Genomic DNA, 23,200 nt, shown 5'->3' on the forward strand with positions numbered 1-23,200 from the left:
TGCTGAAACGTTCTGATATTCACTGGAAAACTAAAATGTAAACGCCCTGGGGTGTATTAGACTGCCAGAAGCACACTAACTATCATCTGGCAGTCTAATACTACCTCCAAATGGCTGACTTGTTCATCAGGCAATTGTGAATTTTAAGCATGCTTATAAAATCAACAGTGGTGCCTGCACTAGATTGCGCTGTTAAGTAGCGACCTGCCGCCGGCACACAGCGATTTTAAATTTTTTTGTTTTTATTTGTTTTACTCCCTGTCTTACCGGAGCCATAACTTTTTTATTTCCCCATTTGCATAGGCATATGAGGGCTGTTTTTTTGCAGGACAAGTTGTACTTTTCTACTGGCACCATTTTATTTTGCATATGCTGTAGTGAGAAGCTGTGTATATATATATATATATATATATATATATATATATATATATATATATATATATATATATATATATATATATATATATATGAACTGGCGTAAATGAAGATATTTGCCAATGTACGGCGCTGGAGCTATAGGCAAACATGGCGCCTTCAAACAGCAGAGTCCCGCAGCTAATGACCGCGACCGGCAATTAATGCCGATCATGGTCATTTAAGCCTTTAGATGCCAAGATCAATTGAAGCTGCAATTCTTATTTTGGCCAGCAGGTGCCTGGACAACATAAGAAATTAGCAATTCTGTACCAATATGGATGTATATATATAAAAAAATAAAAAAAATGCACTGTTTTGTAGCCTCAAACACAAGATACAAAACAATAAAAAAATATTTTTATATTAAAAAATATAAAAAATTGAAATCACCCACCTTTCTGTAGAATAAAAAAATAAATACATAAATAAAAAATATAAACATCACGGGCATCACCGCGTCTGAAAACACCTGTACTATTAAAATATAAAAAAGGGTCAAAATGGCTGATTTGCCATTTTTCATCGCTTCTCTTACCCAAAAAATTTAATAAAATGTGATCAAAAAGTCATAGACACTCCAAAATGGTATCAATAAAAACTACAGATCGTCCTGCAAAAAATGGGCCTGCAGACAACTCAGTAGATTTAACTATATAAAATTTTTCGGGGTCAGAATATGGTGATGTAAAAAAAAATGTTTTATTTTTTTCCCAAAGTTCAAATTCATTTTTACACTATTTAGACAGAAAAACTTATAGATATGTGGTAATGTAATTGTACTGACCCAGAGAATGAAGGGCTCGTGTCAGTTTTGCAGCAAAGGGTGCGCCGTAGGAACAAAACCCGTAAAATGGTGGAGGAATTGCATTTTTTTTTCCCAATTCCACCCCATTCGGAAATATTTTCATATTAAAAAGTGGAATAATAAAGTACAACTTGTCCCTCAAAAAATAAGCCCTCATATGGCTTTGTGAACTGAAAAATATAAAAGTTACGGCTCAAGGAGAATAGGGGAGAAAAATGAAGACGCAAAAACGAAAAAACTTCCAGTATTCTAAAGGTTAAGGAAAATGGTGAGGGCGGAAGACAAAATGCAGAGCTGCGACAATTTTTCAAAAGGTCGCAGGTAAAAAGTCTCAAACACATAGGATGCAACTTTAACACCACTTTTCAGATGCAGGAGAGATAATAAGTCTCCCTCATAAGGCCTCATTTATTAAATGTGTCTAACTGTACAGAAAAACGGCGTTCGTTGTCCACAGCAACCAATCAGAGCCCTTCATTCTTTCATAACATTAAGAAATAAAAGGTGAGCTCTGATTGGTTGATATGACAGTTTTCCTGTTAAACACTTAATAAACGAGGCCCAAAATGTCTATTGCTGCACATGAGTGTATTTCTATACAACAATAACAAAAATTAAAGAATCTTATGATAATCTTATAACTCCCTGTGTAATAAACTATTACTAACTAGGACTAAATCAGAAAAAAAAAAAATACTGAGCTGCACAAAAATAAATAAATACCATCATGATGGAAAATTTTTGTAGTCCAAGAGCCTGAGGGGACTAAAGTAAGGAAGAACTGTCTATTGGCAAAAGTAATAAAGCTCTTTTGTTTGAATGACACGCTATACGCTAAAAGTGCAGATGGGCGTGAGAAGCAATAGGGGATACTCAAGGATACTTGTCCACATATAGAAAGTCTGGTGATCCCATCTCAGAGCTTTTTACGCATTAAAGAGGTTCTGCAGTTCTTTTAAACTGATGACCTATCCTCTGGATAGATCATCAGCATCTGATCGGCGGGGGTCCGACACCCGAGACCCTGCCAATTAGCTGTTTGAGAAGGCAGCGGCGCTGTAGCCTTCTTGCCGTTTACCGCAGGCCCAGTGGCCTGGGCGCGGCTACGGTCCATTCAAGTGAACAGAGCTTAGCCCCGCCCATGCCAGTAATACTAGTCGTGATGTCACTGGGCCTGAGGGAAACTGGAGCGCCGCTGCCTTCTCAAACAGCTGATCAGCAGGGGTCCTGGGTGTTGGACTCTCGACAATCAGATGCTGATGATCTATCCAGAGGATAGGTCATCAGTTTAAAAGAACTGCAGAACCCCTTTAATGATGGTCTATATAAAGGGTTAAACAAGGGAGAGGTTTTTCTAATCTCCGCTGTTTATGTGGACCTGCTGTTATGATTCACAGCCACACTCCCACTAGTGATCATGAGGGCATGTGCCTCATCATCGAGATTGATGTACGTCTAGACGCATAACTATCACTATGTTTTTCATGATATGAGACAGAGACGACTTTAAACATGATTCCTCCAGCCATGTCATGTAGGTGTTGGCTCTCTATCTCATGTTACCTTTTTATTTTATTTTTGTTCACATAGCCGTATCAGGGCTGGTTTTTTCCAGGACAAATTGTAATTTTTAAAGCATAACTGTGTGAGGGCTTGTTTTTTGCAGTACGATTTGCTGTATTCATTGGTGCCATTTTTGATTGCTTTTGAGGACAGAATAGAAAACAGTAACTATGGAATTGTTTTAGTTTTTTTTTTCTATGACCCATAAACGTACTTATTTTTATCTATTTTACTCAATAATATAGCGCTGACATATTACACAGCGCTTTACAAACATTATCATCACTTGCTGTCCCCAGTGAGAAACCAGAGGAAACCCACGTAAAACACATGGAGAACCTACAAACTCCATGCAGATATCGTCCCGGATTCAAACCTTTGACCCCAGTGCCTCAAGGCACCAGGGCTAGCCACTGATGTTACAGATGCAGCATATGTAGTGTTGCTATCTTCCCAAAGAAAATTTCCAATGACTGGCCACAGCAGTCACATGTCACTGCTGTGGCCAGTCATTGGCTACAGTGGCCTTGTGACCCACGTCAAACCAGATGTTGACGCAGGGAGACTCGAAAACTGTGGCACCTGAGGGGGAGTAATGGAGCTGAAACAAAGCGGAGATCAGTTAAGTATGATTCCCATTGTGGTTCTGGCCAAGCTGAGGGGTCTGTAGAAAAGATCCCCAGGGGGGACCCACACATTTAAAACAAGACCAGGATGGCGATGCCAGCTGCCATAAAACTGGAGTTACAGCCTTTAGAAAGAGCCCTCAGCCACACAGCCTGAATACAGTTTAAAACAGTAGTGTCCTTTCCTGTCTGAACAAACTGTTTTCAAGATGATCAGTAGGGGGTTTAATAATATTTTAGAGCAGAAAATTTAATAAGAGTCATACTGATACTTACTTTCTAACGACAGCAATGATGACAGAGTTTTCTGAAGGTTTGGTAGCTCTGATGGACCTTAAATATGAACAAAGGAAAGAAACAGTCAGCAACAAAATCCCAAAAAGCCATTACTGTCGAGAACCTCAATGTCTCTTGATGTTCTAACTAAAAGGGGTTCTCCAGGAATTAAGAAAATTAAAATACTTAAATACTACTTTATTATAAATACATTCCAAAATACCTTTTATTAGTTATAATGGCTCATTTTGTCTGGGGAGCAATCAGTGGAAATAAAATGGCGGCCGCCCTAATAGTACACACAAAACCTGTCCTAATCACACAGGAGGACAAGTTACCTCACAAAACTGAGCTGCCTCATCCACCTCTCTGCTCTGCCTGTCAGGGATAATGATCCTAAATACAGTTTAATATGATCTTCAGCTGAATCTCTGTAGGAATGGAGTTCATGAGGAGATACGAAGTACTGAGAGGAGGTGGGGATGAGCAGTAGCACTTGTATGCAGTTTCCATTACCACAGTCTGTCCTCTCTGTACTTCATGTCTGCTCATGAACTCCATTCTACAGAGATTCAGCTAAAGATCAGCTGTATTCAGGATCACAATAGTAGGAGAGGAGGATAAGGCGGCTCTTTTACCTCAGTGTTCTGAAACTTGTCCTGCTATGTGATTAGGACAGGTTTCGTGTGTACTAATAGGACGGCGGCCATTTTATTTCCCTTGATGATTGCTCCCTAGACAAAACGAGTCACTATAATGAAAAGATATTTGGAAATATATTTATAATGAAGTAATATTTAAGTATTTTCAGTTTCTTAATTCCCGGAGAACCCCTTTAAAGTGGTTGTCCCAAGATTAGTCTGAATACTTTTAGAATTGCATGTAATTAAAAATTTAGCATAGCCACGGAGTTATTCAATAAAATGTATCTGTATAGCGCCACCTGCTGTTTTTTTTTTTTCTTATTTCTTTGACCTGCGAAGGCCACACATGCTAAGTTTCATCCTTCAACTGCCTCCTGAGCTGTGATAGGGAGAGCTGAGACACACCTCCTGAGCTGTGATAGGGAGAGCTGAGACACGCCCCCTGAGCTGTGATAGGGAGAGCTGAGACAGCAGCAGAAAAGACACTCCCCTTGAGCTGTCAGCTTAAAGGGATTTTTCCATTACTAGGATATGCCCCCATTGTCTGATAGGTGGGTGTCCCACCTCTGGGACCTGCACCTACGAGAACGGAGCGAGGAAATGAATGGAGGGCGCACTGCATATGCACAGCCGCCCTCCATTCATTTCAATAGGGCCGCCGAAAATAGCTGAGCCAGCTGGCTCGGCTATTTCAGTCTGCCCCATAGAAATGAATGGGAGCAGGGGCCGCGTGTATGGGAACAGCGCTTGGTTGTGGACGGACCCCAGGAAACCTAGTGATATGCCCCCATTGTATGTGCCGGGAATACCCCTTTAATATAAATCTAGCAGAGCAGTGAATGAGGAAATCTCTGGATCCATGTGAGGTACAGCGCTGGTTCTGGCTTTGTTAGAAAGAGATTCTCATGTTTTTTACATTAGTCATGGGATAACCACAGGTTGCTGTAGGAAATAACTCTTCCAGGGTCCCCCTGTGCTCCTCTTCCTGCTCCTGTCTGGACTAATGTGCAGTGTTGGACTAAGGGACCAAGTGCCCACTAGTAAAATATACACTGGTTGGGGGCCCACTGTACAGCCACATAAAAATATTACCTGACCTCTGTTCGCAAATCTCAAACTCCACCAACACACATTTTTTTCAGTAATAGCCTGTACCTGAGTCTGTTCAGTTTTGGAGCCCTTGTCAGCATCCAGCTCAGTGGCTCTTGCCTTGGACTAGGAGGACCCTTTTAGCTATGTGAGCCAGGGACACCTTCTCATACTGCGGGAGGAAGCAGCAAGAAGCTGCAAGATAATTGATCATCAACTTTGAGAAGGTGGGTCCCTGGGGAAAAGAGGATACTGGCTGAACTGTCTCTGTACCAAGTCATATTTACACAGGCACTGCCAGGACACGTTATCACCGGGAAAGCCAAGGATTTACCACTTTTAGGAAAACTGTAATGAACATTTCCATTAATACTTTGTACTATATGTTGTATTATCAGTCCCCTACACTCCACATATTTACACACGTTTATTGTATTGGTGGCTTTTTATAGATAAAAAGGGCACACATTGCCTGCCACGTAAGGGGCACCGCACAGCAGAAAACGTTCAAGTGCTACGCAGAGTCATAGCTATAACTACCACCCCATAGAAGTCTATGTGGCCCAAGCTGCTTTTTCTCCTGTAAGATCCCATATGAATCAGACAATGAAGAAACTTGTGGCATGCTCCCTCGGATGTCATATTACAGACCGACATACTGAGTATCCATGAGGCCACATGCTCCGCTGCACTTTACAATCAGAGGGTACATGTACTAACAAAATCAGAAATGACATAGTAACAAACTAATCTGCTATTAAAACGATAAGGACACTGCTCACAAGAGCTTACAATCTAGAAGGAAATGGGGGTGACACAAAAGTGCTTGTTTTTTACAATGGTCAAGCAATCAGTAGAAAATGAGGTAGTACGCACGAGATTGCCGGTCACCAGCCAGTATCTGAGTATGTACAGATACCAAGTGCATTTGGATGAAGTATGGGGGGGGGGGGGGGGGGGGGGTAAACGTGCTCTTAAATAAAGGGTTTGGCAAATAATTAAGAAAATGGGGGCTTAAACAGAGTAAAGTCAGATACGGGATGTGGTTGTTAGGGAGTGCTTAATACGCTGGCGGCTGAGAATTAACCAAATGTGTTTGGGGTAGCACATTCTACCACCAGGAGGAGGTTTGGATTATGGTGGATGTTGGCAGAATGCAGAGAATGGATGCTAGGAATACAGAGATGGGGAGATGTAGGGGGCGCTGGGGAGGGCCTTGTAGGTAAGTGAGATTTACTCAATATTGTATGGGCAATCAGTGCAGAGACTGGCACAGGGTTGACAAATAGATGAACCAGGATAGTTTGGAGAGGGGAGAGTTTAGGGAGGAGAAGACCAATTCATAACGAGTTACGGTAATCATAAAAATAATAAGCATTTTGGCCATTTCCACAGTAAGAAAAGGGTGGATTCTGGAGATTTTTTGAGGCGCAGGTGACACGAACAGACAAATAACAGAATGTAATGTGTGAAGGGAAGATCTGAGTGTGAGGAGTTATGGTAGTGCCACACACTGAAAACAAAATACCGCTTCAGGTACGGTGTAGGTTAGTAGATGGTCAGCTTTTTAAAGATTATTTAAATAAACGGTTCATAAAGGGATTGGACACTTTCTGGTTGTTGTTGATGAATGTTTATAAAAGGACTATGTGGCACTAAGACTGGGTCCACATCACGTTTTTTCCATCCGTTTATTGTATACGTTAACAGATGCTTCAGACAGATGCCATACAGCGGCCTCCGCCACCATACAGTTCCATTGTAATAAAAACTTATATGTTAACGTATAAAAAAAAAATTCTGGAATCTGCAGGATACAAAAGCGCTGTGTGCTGTGCCATTGTATCCCTTTTTTCCCCAATGAATACATCAAACGGATGGCAACTAGCTGATGTGAACCCACCCATACCAACATAGCCTTTTCTGATATTCTGCCCCATTTTCTAAATTTCATACGGTATGCCAGACGTCATTTGTGCTGTCCACACAGAGGTCCTGTCTATAAAATGGCTTTAGATGGAGGGTCATGTAACCAGGAAAATATGACTGTCTCCTCCATTCAGATACACGTCACCTGCCATCTGCACTGTTGGGAGTTTAGCGCAGGTGCAATGTATTGGAATAGTGATATGTCTGGTCTTCCATCAGCGGCCATCTTATGGACAGGACTTCTATGCAGACAGCACTGATTTGCCCAACAAGGAGAATGGTTTATGAGATAACAAATGGCACAGAATATCAGCAGAGGCTATATTAGTGCCATATAGTCATCTTACCTACACATTGGTCAACAGTGGCCAGAACGTGGCCAACACCTTTAAATATGGACTAAAATCCAAAAAACAAAACAAAAACAAAAAAACTGCTGATAGACCTGGATAGGTTTTAGCTCCCAATAACGGTGCTTTTACTTAAACAATGTATATGCAAATTTATGTGACTGATATAGTTGGTGGGACATTGGTCCAAGTGGCCACAGATAGGCTGCCATAGGGGGCTAGGACACTAATGGTACTACACTGGATACAGACTACTCCCCAATCGGTAGAATACAATGCTGATGTATGAGAAGGTGTTTTTTAAGAAAAGTGGATGCCCTCTCAAGTTTGGGAAGTTATGGGACCTGTGGCTGGTGTGCACGGAATTGTCCATTGGTTCTGTTTAGGCGATCAGCTGATACCGGAATAAAGGGGTGGGAGATGGGGGAAGGGGTTATGTTAGTTAGCAGTATGTGGAGAAATGTCTATTTTCTGTATCATCCAAGGCAGAGAAGTAAGATGGTTGTCGTTTCTGTGGAAATTGTCAATTTATAAAAACAAATAAAAAAAAAAATGATCCGATTAAAAAAACAATATATATGCCGGCACCTAGGCTTGCATCCAACCAGTAAGACCCATAAACTACCGTAGACACGTTAGTCTAATTCTGAAATATATATATTATGGCTGGATAGGAGTAGGGATGATAAAGCATTGCTTACCTGCATAGAGCTTCTGCATCAAAACACCGCGACTGTCGATGATCGATAATGATAATTTCATGACGTTTATCTAAAAAGCTTTCCAAAGCAGATTCTGGCGTCTTGGCAATGTTAGACTTAAAGCCCGCTTTCTCACATGCACAACAGAATCCATTACTCTGGCTATCTTCTTTGGCAAATACTAAAAGTACCTAATTAACAGAAACAAGAAGGAAGAAAGAATGTCTCTATGTGTGTTAAATGGAACTAATATTTTCGGTTGCTGAATAATTTATTTCAAAGCAATAACATTATTTTGTCTTCTGATGTTATGACACAAAACCACAGATAATGACTTCCCGGATCCACAGATATCTCTATTCTGCTACAAAAACAGATTTAGACTACTTTTACATTAGCGTTTTTAGCGGATCCACCATGGATCTGCACAAACTCTTCTGTTACAATAATACAACCGCATGCATCCGCCATGAACGGATCCGGTTGTATTATGTCTTCTATAGCCATGATGGATCCGTCATGAACACCATTGAAAGTCAATAGGGGACGGATCCGTTTTCTATTGTGTCGAATGGGGACAGATTTGTTTTCTCCATTTACATTGTGTCCGGACGGATCCGTCTTGTTTCGCACCACGCTTGGTGCTTGCAGCGTTTTTTTGTCCGCGATGGGGATGCAACCAAACGAAACAGAATGCATTTTGGTGCACTCCGTTTCGTTCAGTTTTGTCCCCATTGACAATAAATGGGGACAAAACTGAAGAGTTTTCTTCCGCTAGCCTTTATTTATTTTTTAAGTAAAACAATTGTGGTAGATGGTGCTAGTACAGAAAAATACATTTAACCCCTTCTCCACGCAGTAATTTTCATTTTTTTTTTCTCGCATTTTCAGATTTACCCCCTGCCTTCCAAAAGCCAAACTTTTTTAGTTTTTCATTCAGTCATATATGGATTTTTTTTTTTTTTTTTGCTGGACGAGTTATACTTTGTAATGTGACCATTCAATATTCCATAAAATGTGATGGTAAGCTGGAAAAATTATTAAATGAAGTGAAACAGGGAAAAAAATGCAACTGCACTACTGTTTCATAGGTTTATTTTATATATAATTCACACTGCTGTTACCTTTTTTTCTGCAGGTCAGTATGATTACAGCGATACCAAATTTATGTAATATTTGTGGTTTTAATACTTTAAGTGGAATCTGTCACCGGCAACCTCCATATCCTACTGTTTGCATAGACACATAGCAGTGGTTCACCTGATTAAAATGCTTATTTTTATTTTTTTATTGACCCGAGGCCCTGTTCCTGAGTTATGATACTTTTTCTTAATATGAAAATTAGACCTTTGGCACAATGAGGGCGTCACCATTACTCTTGTTGCATCCATGATCAGCCCCTCCCGGGCTGCTTTGATTTACAGAGCCAGCAAACGGGAAAGCAGCCAGGGTGGGGCTGGAGGCAGAAAGGAGTGGAGCTTGTGTGCAAAAAGAGCAACGGCGAAACCATCATTGCACCAAAGGTCTAATTTGCATATTATGAAAACGTATCATAACTCGGAAACAGAGCCTTGGATCAGGTGAACCACAGCTATGTGTCTATGCAAACAGTTGGACAGGGAGGTCGCTGGGGACAACATTCTCAGAACCAACACTTTTTTATATTTCCATCTACAGAGCTGTGTAAGGGTACATGTACACGTCAAGGATTCATGTGCGGAGCATCCGCACTGAAACCCGCAGGTGTTCGTAAGCAAATCTGTGCGGTCAATACGCATCAATTGGTGCAGATTTGCATGCGGATTTTACTAAGTGAATGAAGAAAATCGGGTCAGAAAAAATAAAATAAATTGACATGCTGCGGATTTTAAAATCTGCGGAAAATCCGCACACAATCCTGAGCCTAAAGGTTCTTTTTTGCAGGACAATTTGTAGTATCTATGACTTTTTGATCACAGTTAGAAAAATTCTTGAGGAGGCGAAACAACTAAGAAATGTAACTGTATGGGATAAATATTTTTATAGTATAATAGTTTGGGCATTTTCAGATACAGAGCTACCAATGAGGTTTATTTTTATTTGTAAAATGGAGTGGTTTTGAATGTTTCATTCTTTTGTGTTTTTTTTACATTTTTTAATCCATTTTTGGCCCACCTAGGGGATTTTAATAGGTGATCAGTGGATTGCTTATACCATAGACTGCAATAAAACGGTATTGCAGTCTACTGCACTAATGCTATATTCCTGTGGAACTTTACAATGGCAGGCCTGGGAGCCTCCACAAGGCCCCCAGCTGCCATAGTAACCAAATGGCTCCTGTTTGATTGTTGAAGGGAAACCCTTCTCTCTAAATGAGCTCAGAGATGCTGTATGCTGTGGCCCTAAACCCCTGCTTAGTTTGACCCAACATGCCATTCCAGCACTGAGCAAGCCTTCTGGACGGGATCACATGTGCTGTTGCAGCCATTCACTGACCTCAGCAGTTATATGTCCCAATGCCCACATGACCCCATCCAGGGGACCAGAAGGATCACCGAATGAAGCTTTGCTCCTGGAACTGAATAGGGGAGCAGGTGTGTTCAATTCTTTTTAGGTAGAACACAGTCCTGGACCAAACTGAAAAGGGGTTTGGGCTGGAAAACAACTTTAAGTCCCATCGAGAAGGGCCAAAAATTGAGGTAATTATCATAGATGAGCATTCACACAACCATTCATTCCCGATAATTGCCCAGTGTAAAGATACTGCTGAAAACCCAACAAACAAGCAAACGCTTGCTCATCGCTATGCAGCAAATAGCCGATCGGTCTGTGTACTGTTGATTGCTTGTCTCCATACAGAGGAGATGATTGCTGCATGTGAATGCAGCTCTACCCTCTGTTCATAATCAGGCAGTTATTGGGAGCGTTCGGTTCGTTAACCTGCATTAGCCCATTACAATTCTGCGCTGTTTCATTGACCTTATTAACAGGCTGTGGCGCTATGCAGTCTGATAAAATCAGCACTAAATGAACAAAACTAGATTGTGCGAGGACACGCTCCCTTGACAATACCATACTCCACTGTTATTTACAAAAGCAGCATGTCCGGACCTTGCTCCTGCACAGAACCTGTATGGCAGCACACAGAGTACGCAGGGTTCCATACATGCATTTCATCTGACGACCTATGGTGCCTCCGACAACATGGATCTTGTAAGCATCTGTAATACAGCGGTGTGCATGATGGCTAACTCCGAAAATTAAAGAGAGTCTTGTAAAGTATAATTTCTGAAGGATCCAGTCTCAAATAATCTTTAAAATTTAGCAACAGTTGAAAGGATGCAGTTGTTCTAATGAGAGGTACCAGATCCAAAATTTTCATTGGCTGCATAGGTAAAATAAAAAATTTAAGAAGTTGGGGCAGAATCGGTTTAAAAAAATAAATAAAAAATAAAAGCATTACTCCCCTCATCATTCCCCCACCGCTGCTGTTCCGATGCTTACTGGAAGCCTCCTGATCTCCATTTCCTGGTCCCAGCTCGACACACAGGATATGGAATGAGGTGGTCACAGTTGCGGATTCTCCAACATACATTTTGGCTTCATCATACGAAGGTACCAGCAAATTTGAAAATGTACACAGTAAAACTTGACATAACCATACCTGAAGTTGATCTTGGTGGAGTCTCATCGGACCAAACTGCACCTCTGTTACAGCTGCCTATGAGAAAAATAAAACAAATTAGCTTTATACTTTTATTATAGCTTCATTATATACTTTATATATAATAATTTTATACTTAAGATCCGTAGGAAAAAAAAAAAAAACATCGTATGAAAATACAAAGCGATGTCACATAGGGGCTACATACATAGACACATGGCAGAATTATAAATGATGAAACATCTTAAAGGGATATTCCGATAAGAGGATTTTATGGCATGTACAGAGGATATATCAAATATCTGACAGCTGGGGTCTCCTGCTTGGTCATTTCCATAACCGCCAATTAGTCATTAAAAGGGGTAGACCTTTCTGAACATTTATGGCATATCGAGGGAATACGCCATAAAATGTCTTGATAGTTGATGGTCTCCCTCATCTCAAGAACGGGAGTCCGCCGTATGCTGCAGTCCATGAATTACAAGCCCCTTCAGATTCATTAAAAAGCAATCACTGGCCTCAGCAGTGTTTACCACTAAGCTGTGCACTGCTAAGGCCTGTGACTGGCTGCAGCGATGTCTGGTGTACATGGGCACCTCATCGCTGCAACCAAGAAGATGACATCATGGCTGCAGCAGCAGAGAGGATTAGAGTAGCAGCGCTTGAAGCGATGGGGGATGAAATGGGTAAGTATACGTTCTTTTAATTTTTTATAAGAACTGCTGCCATGAGGGATTTTTTTCAATACACAGGGCAACCACTTTAAAGATTACCCATCACAACAAAATGCAATGCAAGTTGCAGACTGCTTGTTCTAGAACAGGAGCTGAAAAGGAACGAGCCGTCCCATAGAAGTGAATGGGATGGCTTATAATTACACCTGCTCACCAATGCGATGTTGACGGCAAGCAGGTAAACAATGAAGAGAAGGCTGCGCTGGCACGGAGCGCAGCCTTCTCTTCAACCAGCTGTCGGACCCCCGCCGATCTGATATTGAAGACCTATCCTGTGCATAGGTCATCAATATTAAATGGGCATCTGTCGGCAGATTTGTACCAATGAAACTGGCTGACCTATTGTATGTGCTCTTGGCAGCTGAAGGCATCTGTGTTGGTTCATATGTGCCTGCATTGCTGAGAAAAATAGGACCCACACCTATACTTAAAACAAAGCCTGCAAAGTGCCAGAGGGAGCACCAGGCATGCGCGGCCACCCCCCATTCATTTCTATGGGACTGCTGAAAATAACCAAGCACTGCCTCAGTTTTTTTCCATAAGCCCCATAGAAGTGAATGGAGCGGTGGCTGCTCCTGCGCGGTGCACTTCCCATTAATTTCAATGGGACTTCCGAAAATAGCCAAGTACGCCGCTCAGCTATTGTCAATAGGCTCTGTCTAGTACTGCAGATGAACGGTCTCTCTAGTCTCTTTGATGGGTGGATTTCCTACCAAAAAGCAAGTGCCCCCGTAGACTCCTCTCACAGCAGTATTAAATAATGGTGACAGGGGGGCGCATGTGCAAGGCTCACGAGGAAGACATACTTTAGTGAGCTCTGCACCGCTAGCCGAATTAACCCTCATTTCAGCGCCTTTATCAGGCTCCACTAAGCCTAAAAACACACGCAAGGGACCCATAAGATGACCCGCACCAAGGGGAGAACAAGATTACCGGGTACACCCGCTCCTTCACAGAACTTTTCCGGCAGACCAGGCAATCTCTGATGCCTTGGGCCGTGACAGGGAAGACATTAACTCCCATGAGGCACAATTGGAAGACCTGGAACTCAAAATTGAGGACCTTGAGAACAGGTCCAGGAGAGGAAACCTATGGGTTAGAGGGCTCCCTGAATCGTTTCAAGACCTGCAATCCACCCTTTCCATCCTGTTTGCTACACTACTACCGCAAGAGGAGACGAATCTCCTGAAGATGGATCGGGAGCTCTGAGGAAGCCGCGCAATTCAGACTTGCCAAATCCTCAAATTCCACCATCCGGAGACAGGAGATAAAGTTTTATTGGCTGCCAGGGGTCTCTCAGTTTTACCAGGGCTACCCTACTTCTTCAGTCCACCTGTATGCGGACTTAGCTCCATCTACACTCCGCAGGAGGCGAGAGATGAGGCCAGTTACCCAGGCCCTACAGAAGGTGCAAATCCGGTACAGATGGGGATTCCCCTTTAACTTAATTAAATTCCCGATTCCATACGGTCCACTCATCATTAGAGGGGCTAGAAGCATTACAACGGGCCGGGATACAATGCGACCTGCAAACTTCATCAATATCCACGCCGCTACCACAGCGGCCGGCGAGAGTATGGACCAAAGTTACCCCAGCCTCTACCGGTTCAAGCAGAACGAGGTTCACCTGAAAGTTCTATAAATAATGCATCATGTCCAGCACATTGTTGAGGACGTTTACCTCTCTTAGGTTCTATTCTATGTGGGTCTCTTATTATATGGCCAAATCAGCATATTTAGTTATATATGACATTACAGGTCTTATACAGTCTATTAAAAGCATCTAAGTATCCCCCCTGTCCACCTTATCAATACCGAAAAATTAAGTTTTATAACCTGCCTGTCTCGTCACCAATCTGCCCAAGGGGCGGCGTTTAATCTCAAATTGCGCCCAGCCAGCCGCTCCCAATTGCCGTTCTGAAGCCCCGCCCAGCTCATCAATATTCACTTCGCTGGGCGGCGGCTACAACTCTCCCCAGTCAAGATCCTGCGCATGGGCAATTGAATCCTCTTGGCATCGTCCTCGTCTAATCTTCTGCGCTTGTGCCCGGCCGTGGTTACATCGCGCCTGCGCAGGAACTTGACATCGCGCCTGCGCCGAGCCCAGTGACAAGGATGAAGCTGCTGCCCTCAGTCTCCTGCTGATCGCACAGGCGCAGCCCTCAGTGGGTACTGTGCCTGTGCGAGAGTTCGTTCGGCGTGAGGGAGGGGGAGGAGAGGCTGTGGCAGGCTGGAGGCGGCGGTTAGACAGTACAAGGAAGGCGGGCTGGGCACTGAAAGAGGGGCGGTACTGGGCTCACTAAGAAGAAAAAAACGCCCCTCTGGGCACCTTCAGGACACATTTACATATCAAAGTCGTTTTTTGCAGTAACTGCTGGACGGATTTCAAGATAAAACAGCACAGCCTAATCCAGGTAAGCTGTGCTTCATGGCTGCTTTAAAATCGTTTTTGTGGCTTAGGGGAGGTGACAGAATCCCTTTAATTTGGAATGAGGGTACTATTCCACACTCCATACGCTCTAATTCCCTGTTGTCGTATTACTCATTGATACTCTGGAGAGCGGTCAGATTTAAAAATACTCTTCAATCCAGACCGTCCCCACCAACGTACCTTTTAGGGAACCCCAAATTCCCCCCGGGTCTCCAACTTCACAATTTCTTGTGGTGGTTAACCAACCGATTTTGCACATTATATAGGTTCCTGACTAGAGGCACATTGATCTCAACCATAGACTTCAAGGAAAGCCACTCCCCTCCTGTCAGGGAATACCTTAATATGAATCAAGTGTTTTCTTTCTTGAGGTCTATACAAACGCTCAATCAAAATATAACATTTACCCCGTTTGAACGATCTATTACTTACTCCTTATATAGACAGAAGCTACTGTCACGAATCTATGGATCATTATGCTCCTTTCCTGAAGGGGATAAGCTACCCTATATGAAAGCCTGGGAGGAGGATATGCAACAAGAATTCCCACCCTCCAAATGGTATCAGAGATCCCAAACTCTCACAAAAGGATCCTGGCAGGTCACATTAGCAGAAACTTCAATTAAAATACTACACAGAACCTATATGGTACCTGCCAGACTCCATCGTATCTATCCAGAAATTTCTCCTAAATGCTTCAGAGGTTGTGAGGAAGAGGGATCGATGCTTCACATTTGGTGGTCTTGCCCAGTTGTTAGACGTTTATGGGCCCAGACAACTAATTTGCTTTCAACAGTATTAAAATGTAATTTCCCTATGACGCTACCTTTATGTTTATTAGGTGATAAACCCCACTGGCTAACGTATGCCAGATTCAAACTATCCCAATACATATTGTTGGCTACTAGAATTCACATTGCTTTTAAGTGGCGCTCTAACTCACTCGGCTTCCAAGCAGTGCTAGACAGAATTAATAAAATTCTTCAATACGAGAAGATGTAAGCTATTCGTACTGACACATTTAACGTATACGAAATGCATGGGATCCTTGGTTGTCCTCCTCTCATGCCCCAGACATGCGTTACAGTATTTCGTTATGATTTACGTATCATTATTATGGTATAACAGGCCTCTATTTGCTCAATGTAACTGCCCCACATATTCAATAGATTATCAATGCTATTCTGAATGCAAAATGAACTGAACAAATGTATGTATAGCTCTGAGAATGATTTTTGTTCTATGTAACATTGTTTAAGAACTACCTTTGTAAGTCTTCGTACTTAACTATGCTTAAAAACCAAATAAATGTTTTTTTAAACGAAATAAATGGTGACAATTATGGGCCTCAGTTCCTGAGAATGTGAACTTTAATAGACAAAAGAAAAAACATTTCAACACTGTAAAGGTCTTGAAGACCAATATGGTTCTCACTTTATGTTGACCACAACAACCTGCAAGATATCCAACAGCTATGGTAGCAAAACACCAAACACACATCTATCTACCAACAAGGGTATAAAAGAAAATCAGCAAAGAGCGGCTGCTGGAACAAGGTTTGTTATTGAGTCCAGTAAAAGATAAAGTGAACATTTATCATCTGTACTCGACCTTGACTCCGGAAAAACTCGCCAGTGAAAGTTTTGTCTAGTCTTCTTCAGACATCACTTACAGTATTAAAGTATTCCGGCAGGCAAGATTATTTTTCTGGAAATGAAAAACGTCCTGCTATTCTCATTAACCAGCATTCAATATACAATAGGTCTGGGGGTTACACGATGAATTCTAAGGAAAAACTAATGTAATGTAGGAACTTTTTTGGGGGGGAAAAAATATAAAAATATGCTTCCCTCCTGCCTTAGGACACATGCACATGGCCGTATTTACAGATTCATTAAGTGCAGATCAATATGGTGCTTACTGTAACCAGTATGTGCCTCCCAGTTCACATGAAGGTTACACAGAACATTTTTCGCCTTCTGAAAGGCAGTTGGTCATCAGTGACCTCCCCATCAAACTGTACAGACACAACAGTGGATCACCTGATTAAAATTCAGTTTTTCTCTTGTTGATCAGAGGCTCCGTGCTGGAGTTATGATACTTTTTTCCCCTAATATGTAAACTGTGCTTTTGGTGCAATAAGGTTGTCAGGATTGCTTTTGTTGCACTCAAGCTCAGCTCTTTTCTGTAGTAAGCCCCTCCCTCAAAGCTTTGATTGACAAGGGCAAGCAGTGACAAATTGGCGAGGGAATAGGCTGGTCACAGAAAGGAAGGGAGCTTGGGTGCAACAAGAACACTGGAGATGCCCTGATTGCACCAGAGGCCTAATTTACATAGTAAGAAAAAGTAACATACTTTAAGAACAGGGCTTCAGATTTCAGGTGAACCACAGCTATGTGTCTATGCAAACAATTGGATTGCCCTGCGCTGGATCGGGCAGGGCAAGGGCTTGTTTGTTTTTATTTTCACACTGCTAGGCAGAGGCTTCCGCCTAGCAGTGTGGCTGTTGGGCAAAGGAGAGCATGGGTGAAAATGGGGATATGTCTGGGACAACATCTTTAATGGCTTGTTGCTGCTGAAAGTTTGGGTTCAGAAATTGCATTATAAAAATTTTCTTATGTTCTATGTAGTCTGATTACTTGCTTTAAGGTGAAAAACAGCTCAATGGGAACATTTTGTTACAGTAAATTTTGTCATTTCTGATCATACATGAGCCATTTATGATGGAGTATGGAAAAATAGAGAAGTCGGAGTGAGAAGTTTTGGCTTACAGACTCCAAAGCCCTGATGATCCTACTGCAGTACTGAAGCACCTTACATTCAGGTGCACAGTGTCAGTGATGTACCAATATACACCAGCTGCTTGTCTTATTTTGGTATGTTTGAGCATGATGGTTGTGTGCACCACACCTGTCATTTTCCACCACTTTCAAGAACAAGCTTAAAATATTTATTTTATGCTACAGTATCTCCTACAAAGTCTGGTTCTCAGCATCTAAGACTTCTCCCCCAAGAAATCATATCAAACCGGAATTGATATCGAAAGGGAACAGGAGACACTTTTGCTGAGTAAGCTGCCTCTCCTGAAAGTTCACCGTCATCAAGCAAACGGAAGCAGCAAGAAGGAAGGCAGTCCTCCCATGTCAACCTTAAGTGGTCACAAGCCAAGACAAGCACATCACTTTACTAGATTATCCACTTCATTATCATCACAGGATATGGTCTAACCCCTTTAACCTCTTTATGGCCTGAAGGTCTTCCCCCTTTATGACTAGGGTTAACTGCTACTTCTGCAATCTAAAAGGAGAAGACTTTACTTCTGCATCTTCCAAGAAATGTTTTAATATTTAGCAAAACACATGGACATCAAAGGGGTTTTCTGGTTTCGCGATACTGATGGTCTATCTTCAGGATTGGCCATTGATATCAGATCAGTGGGAGTTCATACTCTAGGCCAGTGGTGGCGAACCTATGGCACGGGTGCCAGAGGCGGCACTCAGAGCCCTCTCTGTGGGCACCCGCACCCAGGAAAAAGTCTATGGTGTACCGATATGCCTTAGACTTTTCCTGTGCAGGACGCACTATGAACAGCACAGGCAGCGCACTGAATGTAGGCAGGCTATTATAGCTAAATGATAAAGTACATGGAACATATACTATACTGGACTGTACAATTTAAAACAGAGCAGCGCTCACCTGCATGTATAAACCTCGAAGCACGGACACATCCCGGACCCAGATGAATCAACTTGAAAAGGAAAAGTAAAGTCCAGCTTCCAAAATTATTGATCCTTTATTTCCAAACAACATGGGGTACACGGTCATGAGTAAGGACCAGGATTGTAGGGTTCGAAACGCGTGGACCGCGTACCCCGTGTTATTTGGAAACTGATTTTTTTTAACCACATTAAATAAAGGATCAATCATTTTAGAAGCTGGACTTTACTTTTCCTACACTGGACTGTAGTATTCAGGGTTAATTACTGTGTCGACACTTTGCGATGAATAAGTGGGTTTTGGGTTGCAGTTTAGGCACTCTGCTTCTAAAAGGTTCCCCATCGCTGCTCTAGGCGGACATCTGTTTATGGGTGCTACAGCGCTCATGCAAGTACTACTTTTACTGCGCCCTCATCATTTGTTTAAATGGGGCTATCTATATGTACATCTGTTTAGCAGCTGCAGTGGATATCTCATTCAAGTGAATGGACAAAGCTGGTGGATGGACTGACTTAACATACAAGAGGCTAGCATGACCCCTCCAAAGCGTTGATCTGTGGAAGGTGTGGAACCCCATTTTTCTGATTCCGATGACCAGTACCCTACTTACTGCTTGCCATTTTCCCTGTGCTATTAATGAGTAGCAGCTCATCCTACCACTGATGGACAACTTTCTTCTAAACTGGCTATGGTGTATGGATTCTGTATGCACAACAGGGAAAAGTGCTATAAACAGGCATGAACTTCAGGGGCTTGTTTTGACATGAAAACAGTAAAATCAATTAGTCTACATGCACACGAACATGAAGTCTATGAGACTATTCACATGGGCATTTAACAGCCCATGAAAAACGTCCGTAAAAAAATAAGCAATGTCCTATATTGTCCGTTTTCACAGACTGATGCCCCCCATACAATTGAAGAGGGTGCTTTTAATGGCAATCTTTTAGAAAGCACCCATTTTAAAAAATAGTCATTAAATATGTGGCAATTTTGCCATGTGAATGTAGCCTTGGTCATTTGCAATAGTTGAAATGCAAGCTGTATAAAAGTTTAGGTACATAGTAACATAGTACATGACTGGCTTTGAATGGAGCCACAGCTATACCTAGAAAGAGCAAGTACCAAAACGGAACATGTTCAGAGGACCCTTCTCCGCCTCTTGAGCTCACACGCCATGTCAGAAGAGGAGGAGATTATTTGGGGATGAGCATTGTGGAACCAAGATACTGAAACATTAGAAATTTCAAAGCTCACTGTGATTCAATGCTGCTGAAGTGAAGTGTTCTGCGTCAAAACCTGGGGCATACTGACGGGCTGTCTTAGTAATAAAAAAAAAAAAAAAAAAGACCCATTTAAAGGAAATGGGTGATCATATGACGACATTGTTTAAATCAAGTATATAAAAATCTGGGCAGGTTTTTTCCCCCCATGTCACAAAATCCTAAAATGCTGCAGTTCTCACTTGGGCCACTGTGTCTCAGAATAGGTTGACATTTCCTGTTCTGCAGAGAAGGTAACATCCAGGATGGTGCTGGCTTCAGCAAACAGTTGCTGAAGCTATTTTCTTTAGTAGTTCATGGGCTGGATTTTATTGGACTGGGGAAGCTAGGCTTGGTAGTGGGACTTCCCCAGTCCACCCCATTCCAGGGCCTGTTTTCCCCTAAGCCTGAGGGACCTCCAGGTGTGTCATCTGGGAGAGTTAAGGTGAAATAAAAACCTGTCCCAGGCTGTCAGTCTGGGGGAAGTGATGTCTGGAGATAAGCCTAATGCCTTGTGTGACCTGGGTTTAATAGTTGAGCCAGATACTGACCTGTATTAGTTAGTGCTCAGACGAGCAGGATTTGTTTTACGTTTTTTGCCGAAAGTGTAAAGGCTCTTTATTTTGCGGTTTGTACCACAATAAAGTGGAACCTTATTTGAACTTTATCCTGTTGTCTACACACGAATCTGTCACCGCCGCCCTGCTTGAGAGAGCAATCCCTTGACAATGGTAACACTTACAGTATATATAGATAACACAGGATCCACCATTTACAACAGGCAATAGACACCGCTCGCCTCCTTCCCCTCCCTGCACAGTAACCTCATCACAGATCAAATCATGCCTGGAGCTCTCATCCATATAACTCAATGAGTACCTCCAGGTTACAGTTTCCTATGGTCTACATGGCTGCTGTAAAGCATATCTCTAAATGTTAAGAGAAAGCCGCCAGACTAAAAGCCTGACATGCAGTAATTTTAGTCCGGCGGCCTTTCTCCGTGCACCGCCGTGCTGCGCAGGAGCTCCGCCCCCGTCCCCATTATAGTCAATGGGGACGGAGCAGCGGTCCGGCGGCACGGCGAAATAGCCGCAGGACGGATCCGACATGGTGAATAGCCTGTCGGATCCGTCCTGCCGCAATTGTGGAAGTACCCTTAAAGGGGTTGTCCGGGTTCAGAGCTGAACAGACATACCCACATTTTCACCCAGGCAGCCCCCTGTTATGAGCATCTGAGCTTTTCATCCTCTGATGCTCTCCCTTGCCTTTTACTCTATTGCGCAAGGCAAGGGTTATTTCTTTATAACACACTGCTGGACGGAGGCTTCCGCCCAGCAGTGTTTCCGGTGACATCAGTAAAACGGCTAGGGCAGCACTAAAGTCGCCCATCAGAGCCGGTGAGGTCACCGGGCTTACTGTTGGTCGTAAGCGTCCGCCTAGCAGTCCTTATGGAGAGCCCGGTACGTCACCGGAACTCCATAAACTGCCTTTTCCCACGCGATTCAGCGCAGGGCAAAGGAGAGCATTGGAGCATGCTCGTAACAGGGGGCTGCCTGGGTGAAATTCTGGGTATGTCCAGGTTTAGCTCTGAACCTGAACAACCCCGTTAAAGCTTGATGCCTTCTCAAACAGCTAATCATCAGGGGTTCCGGGTGTTGGACCCCCACGATCATACTGATTAAAGTCTCGGAAAACCCCTTTAAGAAAAAAAAAAAAAAAAAAACATAGGTGATACATTCAAGCTGGCCTGTCATCAAATGTGATATACATATATTCTCCTGTTGGCCATGCTTCCCTGGCATACTTGCATTTATGAATATGGGTCCTCCTGTTGTGGACTTATGTCCCCCCCAACAGTAGTGGTGCCACATATGTAAATCTGGAGTAACTAGCCACAGAGAGGTGGCCAACCACTCCTTCTTTGCTAGGGTAGGTTTCTTCCCGCAGTGACGATCTCCGTGACGGAGAGTCATGTTGCAGTGTGGTCGTGCGAGAAATGGGAGTTCTCATGAGACCATGCTGCCTAATTGTTCCTGTGGAACAGAGTATCACTCAGACAGGAGCGAGATGTAGTCCCATCCAAACTATGATGCAGAGTGGTCCCCTAGCAAAGAAGAGCAGTGACTGGCAGAAACTCTGTGGCTCTGTGTCGGGGGATATAACTCTACAATCAGGGGACCCATAGTCCTAAAAGCACGTGTGCCATGTTCATGGAAGCATGGTCAACAGGAGTATATATGTATCTTACGTTTTTCTATTTGGTGACAGGTCCTCTTTAAATGCAGTACTGCTCACAGTTAGCTCAGTGGTGTAAAAAAAATGGGGCAAGCAGGAGTGGCCAGTACAAAATGGCTACTAGTATATTAAAGGGGACCCGAAAGAAGAGACCAGTGGGGTAAAAATCAGAACAGCAGCAATGGGGATCAGTCAGGTTATCCTGCTTATGTTTAACCCATTCTGTCCCTTATATAAAAATGTTATCCCGCTCGACAACCCCTTTATGTGAGATGCAGTCTTGTCACTATTATACAGTAATATACCAACCCAACCAAAGGTAAGAAATGAAAAGATCTCCCTGTAGGTTGTTCTCATCCACAGCAGCACTGGGGGGATCTGCAGGGCTCTGATTCGGTTCAGTACTTCAGCACAATGTGGTAAATGAAAAAGCCACGTGTGATAAATATGAGAATGATGGCAATTCAGAGTGTCTGTGACCCGGGCACGTTCTTACGCTCTGCAGGGATGGTGTGTTGCTGTTATCAATGTGACACATTAAGTGATCGCTGGTAGTAAACAAAAAAACCTTCACCTCCGGATAGCTTCCTCTTATCCTCTTGCAGAAGATCAAGTAACTATGGGAACAAACTCTCGGTAGACTACCTTCTCCCTACAGAGCTTAGCTCCATCACAAACAAGCGCTGTGCAATGGTACTGTAAATGGGCACATAATCGTAATGTTTCATACCACACATCATCATATTATCCATTACGCCATGGCTCTGTGCCTGCTAAA

General features: G+C 42.8%; 1 protein-coding gene across 4 annotated transcripts in view; it reads right to left on the bottom strand.

The window, feature by feature from the left end:
* PDE8A (phosphodiesterase 8A) overlaps window positions 1-23,200 on the bottom strand; it is a 277,995-nt gene that overhangs the window by 49,770 nt on the left and 205,025 nt on the right. For all 4 annotated transcript variants that reach the window (XM_044279587.1, XM_044279585.1, XM_044279584.1 and 1 more), the window contains exons 2-4: window positions 12,044-12,100; window positions 8,401-8,591; window positions 3,688-3,744 (exon numbers count right to left, since the gene is read on the bottom strand). In XM_044279587.1, coding sequence (XP_044135522.1) covers window positions 3,688-3,744; window positions 8,401-8,591; window positions 12,044-12,100 — 305 coding nt within the window. The remainder of the gene's footprint in view (window positions 1-3,687; window positions 3,745-8,400; window positions 8,592-12,043; window positions 12,101-23,200) is intronic.

Source organism: Bufo gargarizans, chromosome 2 (assembly GCF_014858855.1).
Source record: "Bufo gargarizans isolate SCDJY-AF-19 chromosome 2, ASM1485885v1, whole genome shotgun sequence".
Lineage (NCBI taxonomy): Eukaryota > Metazoa > Chordata > Amphibia > Anura > Bufonidae > Bufo > Bufo gargarizans.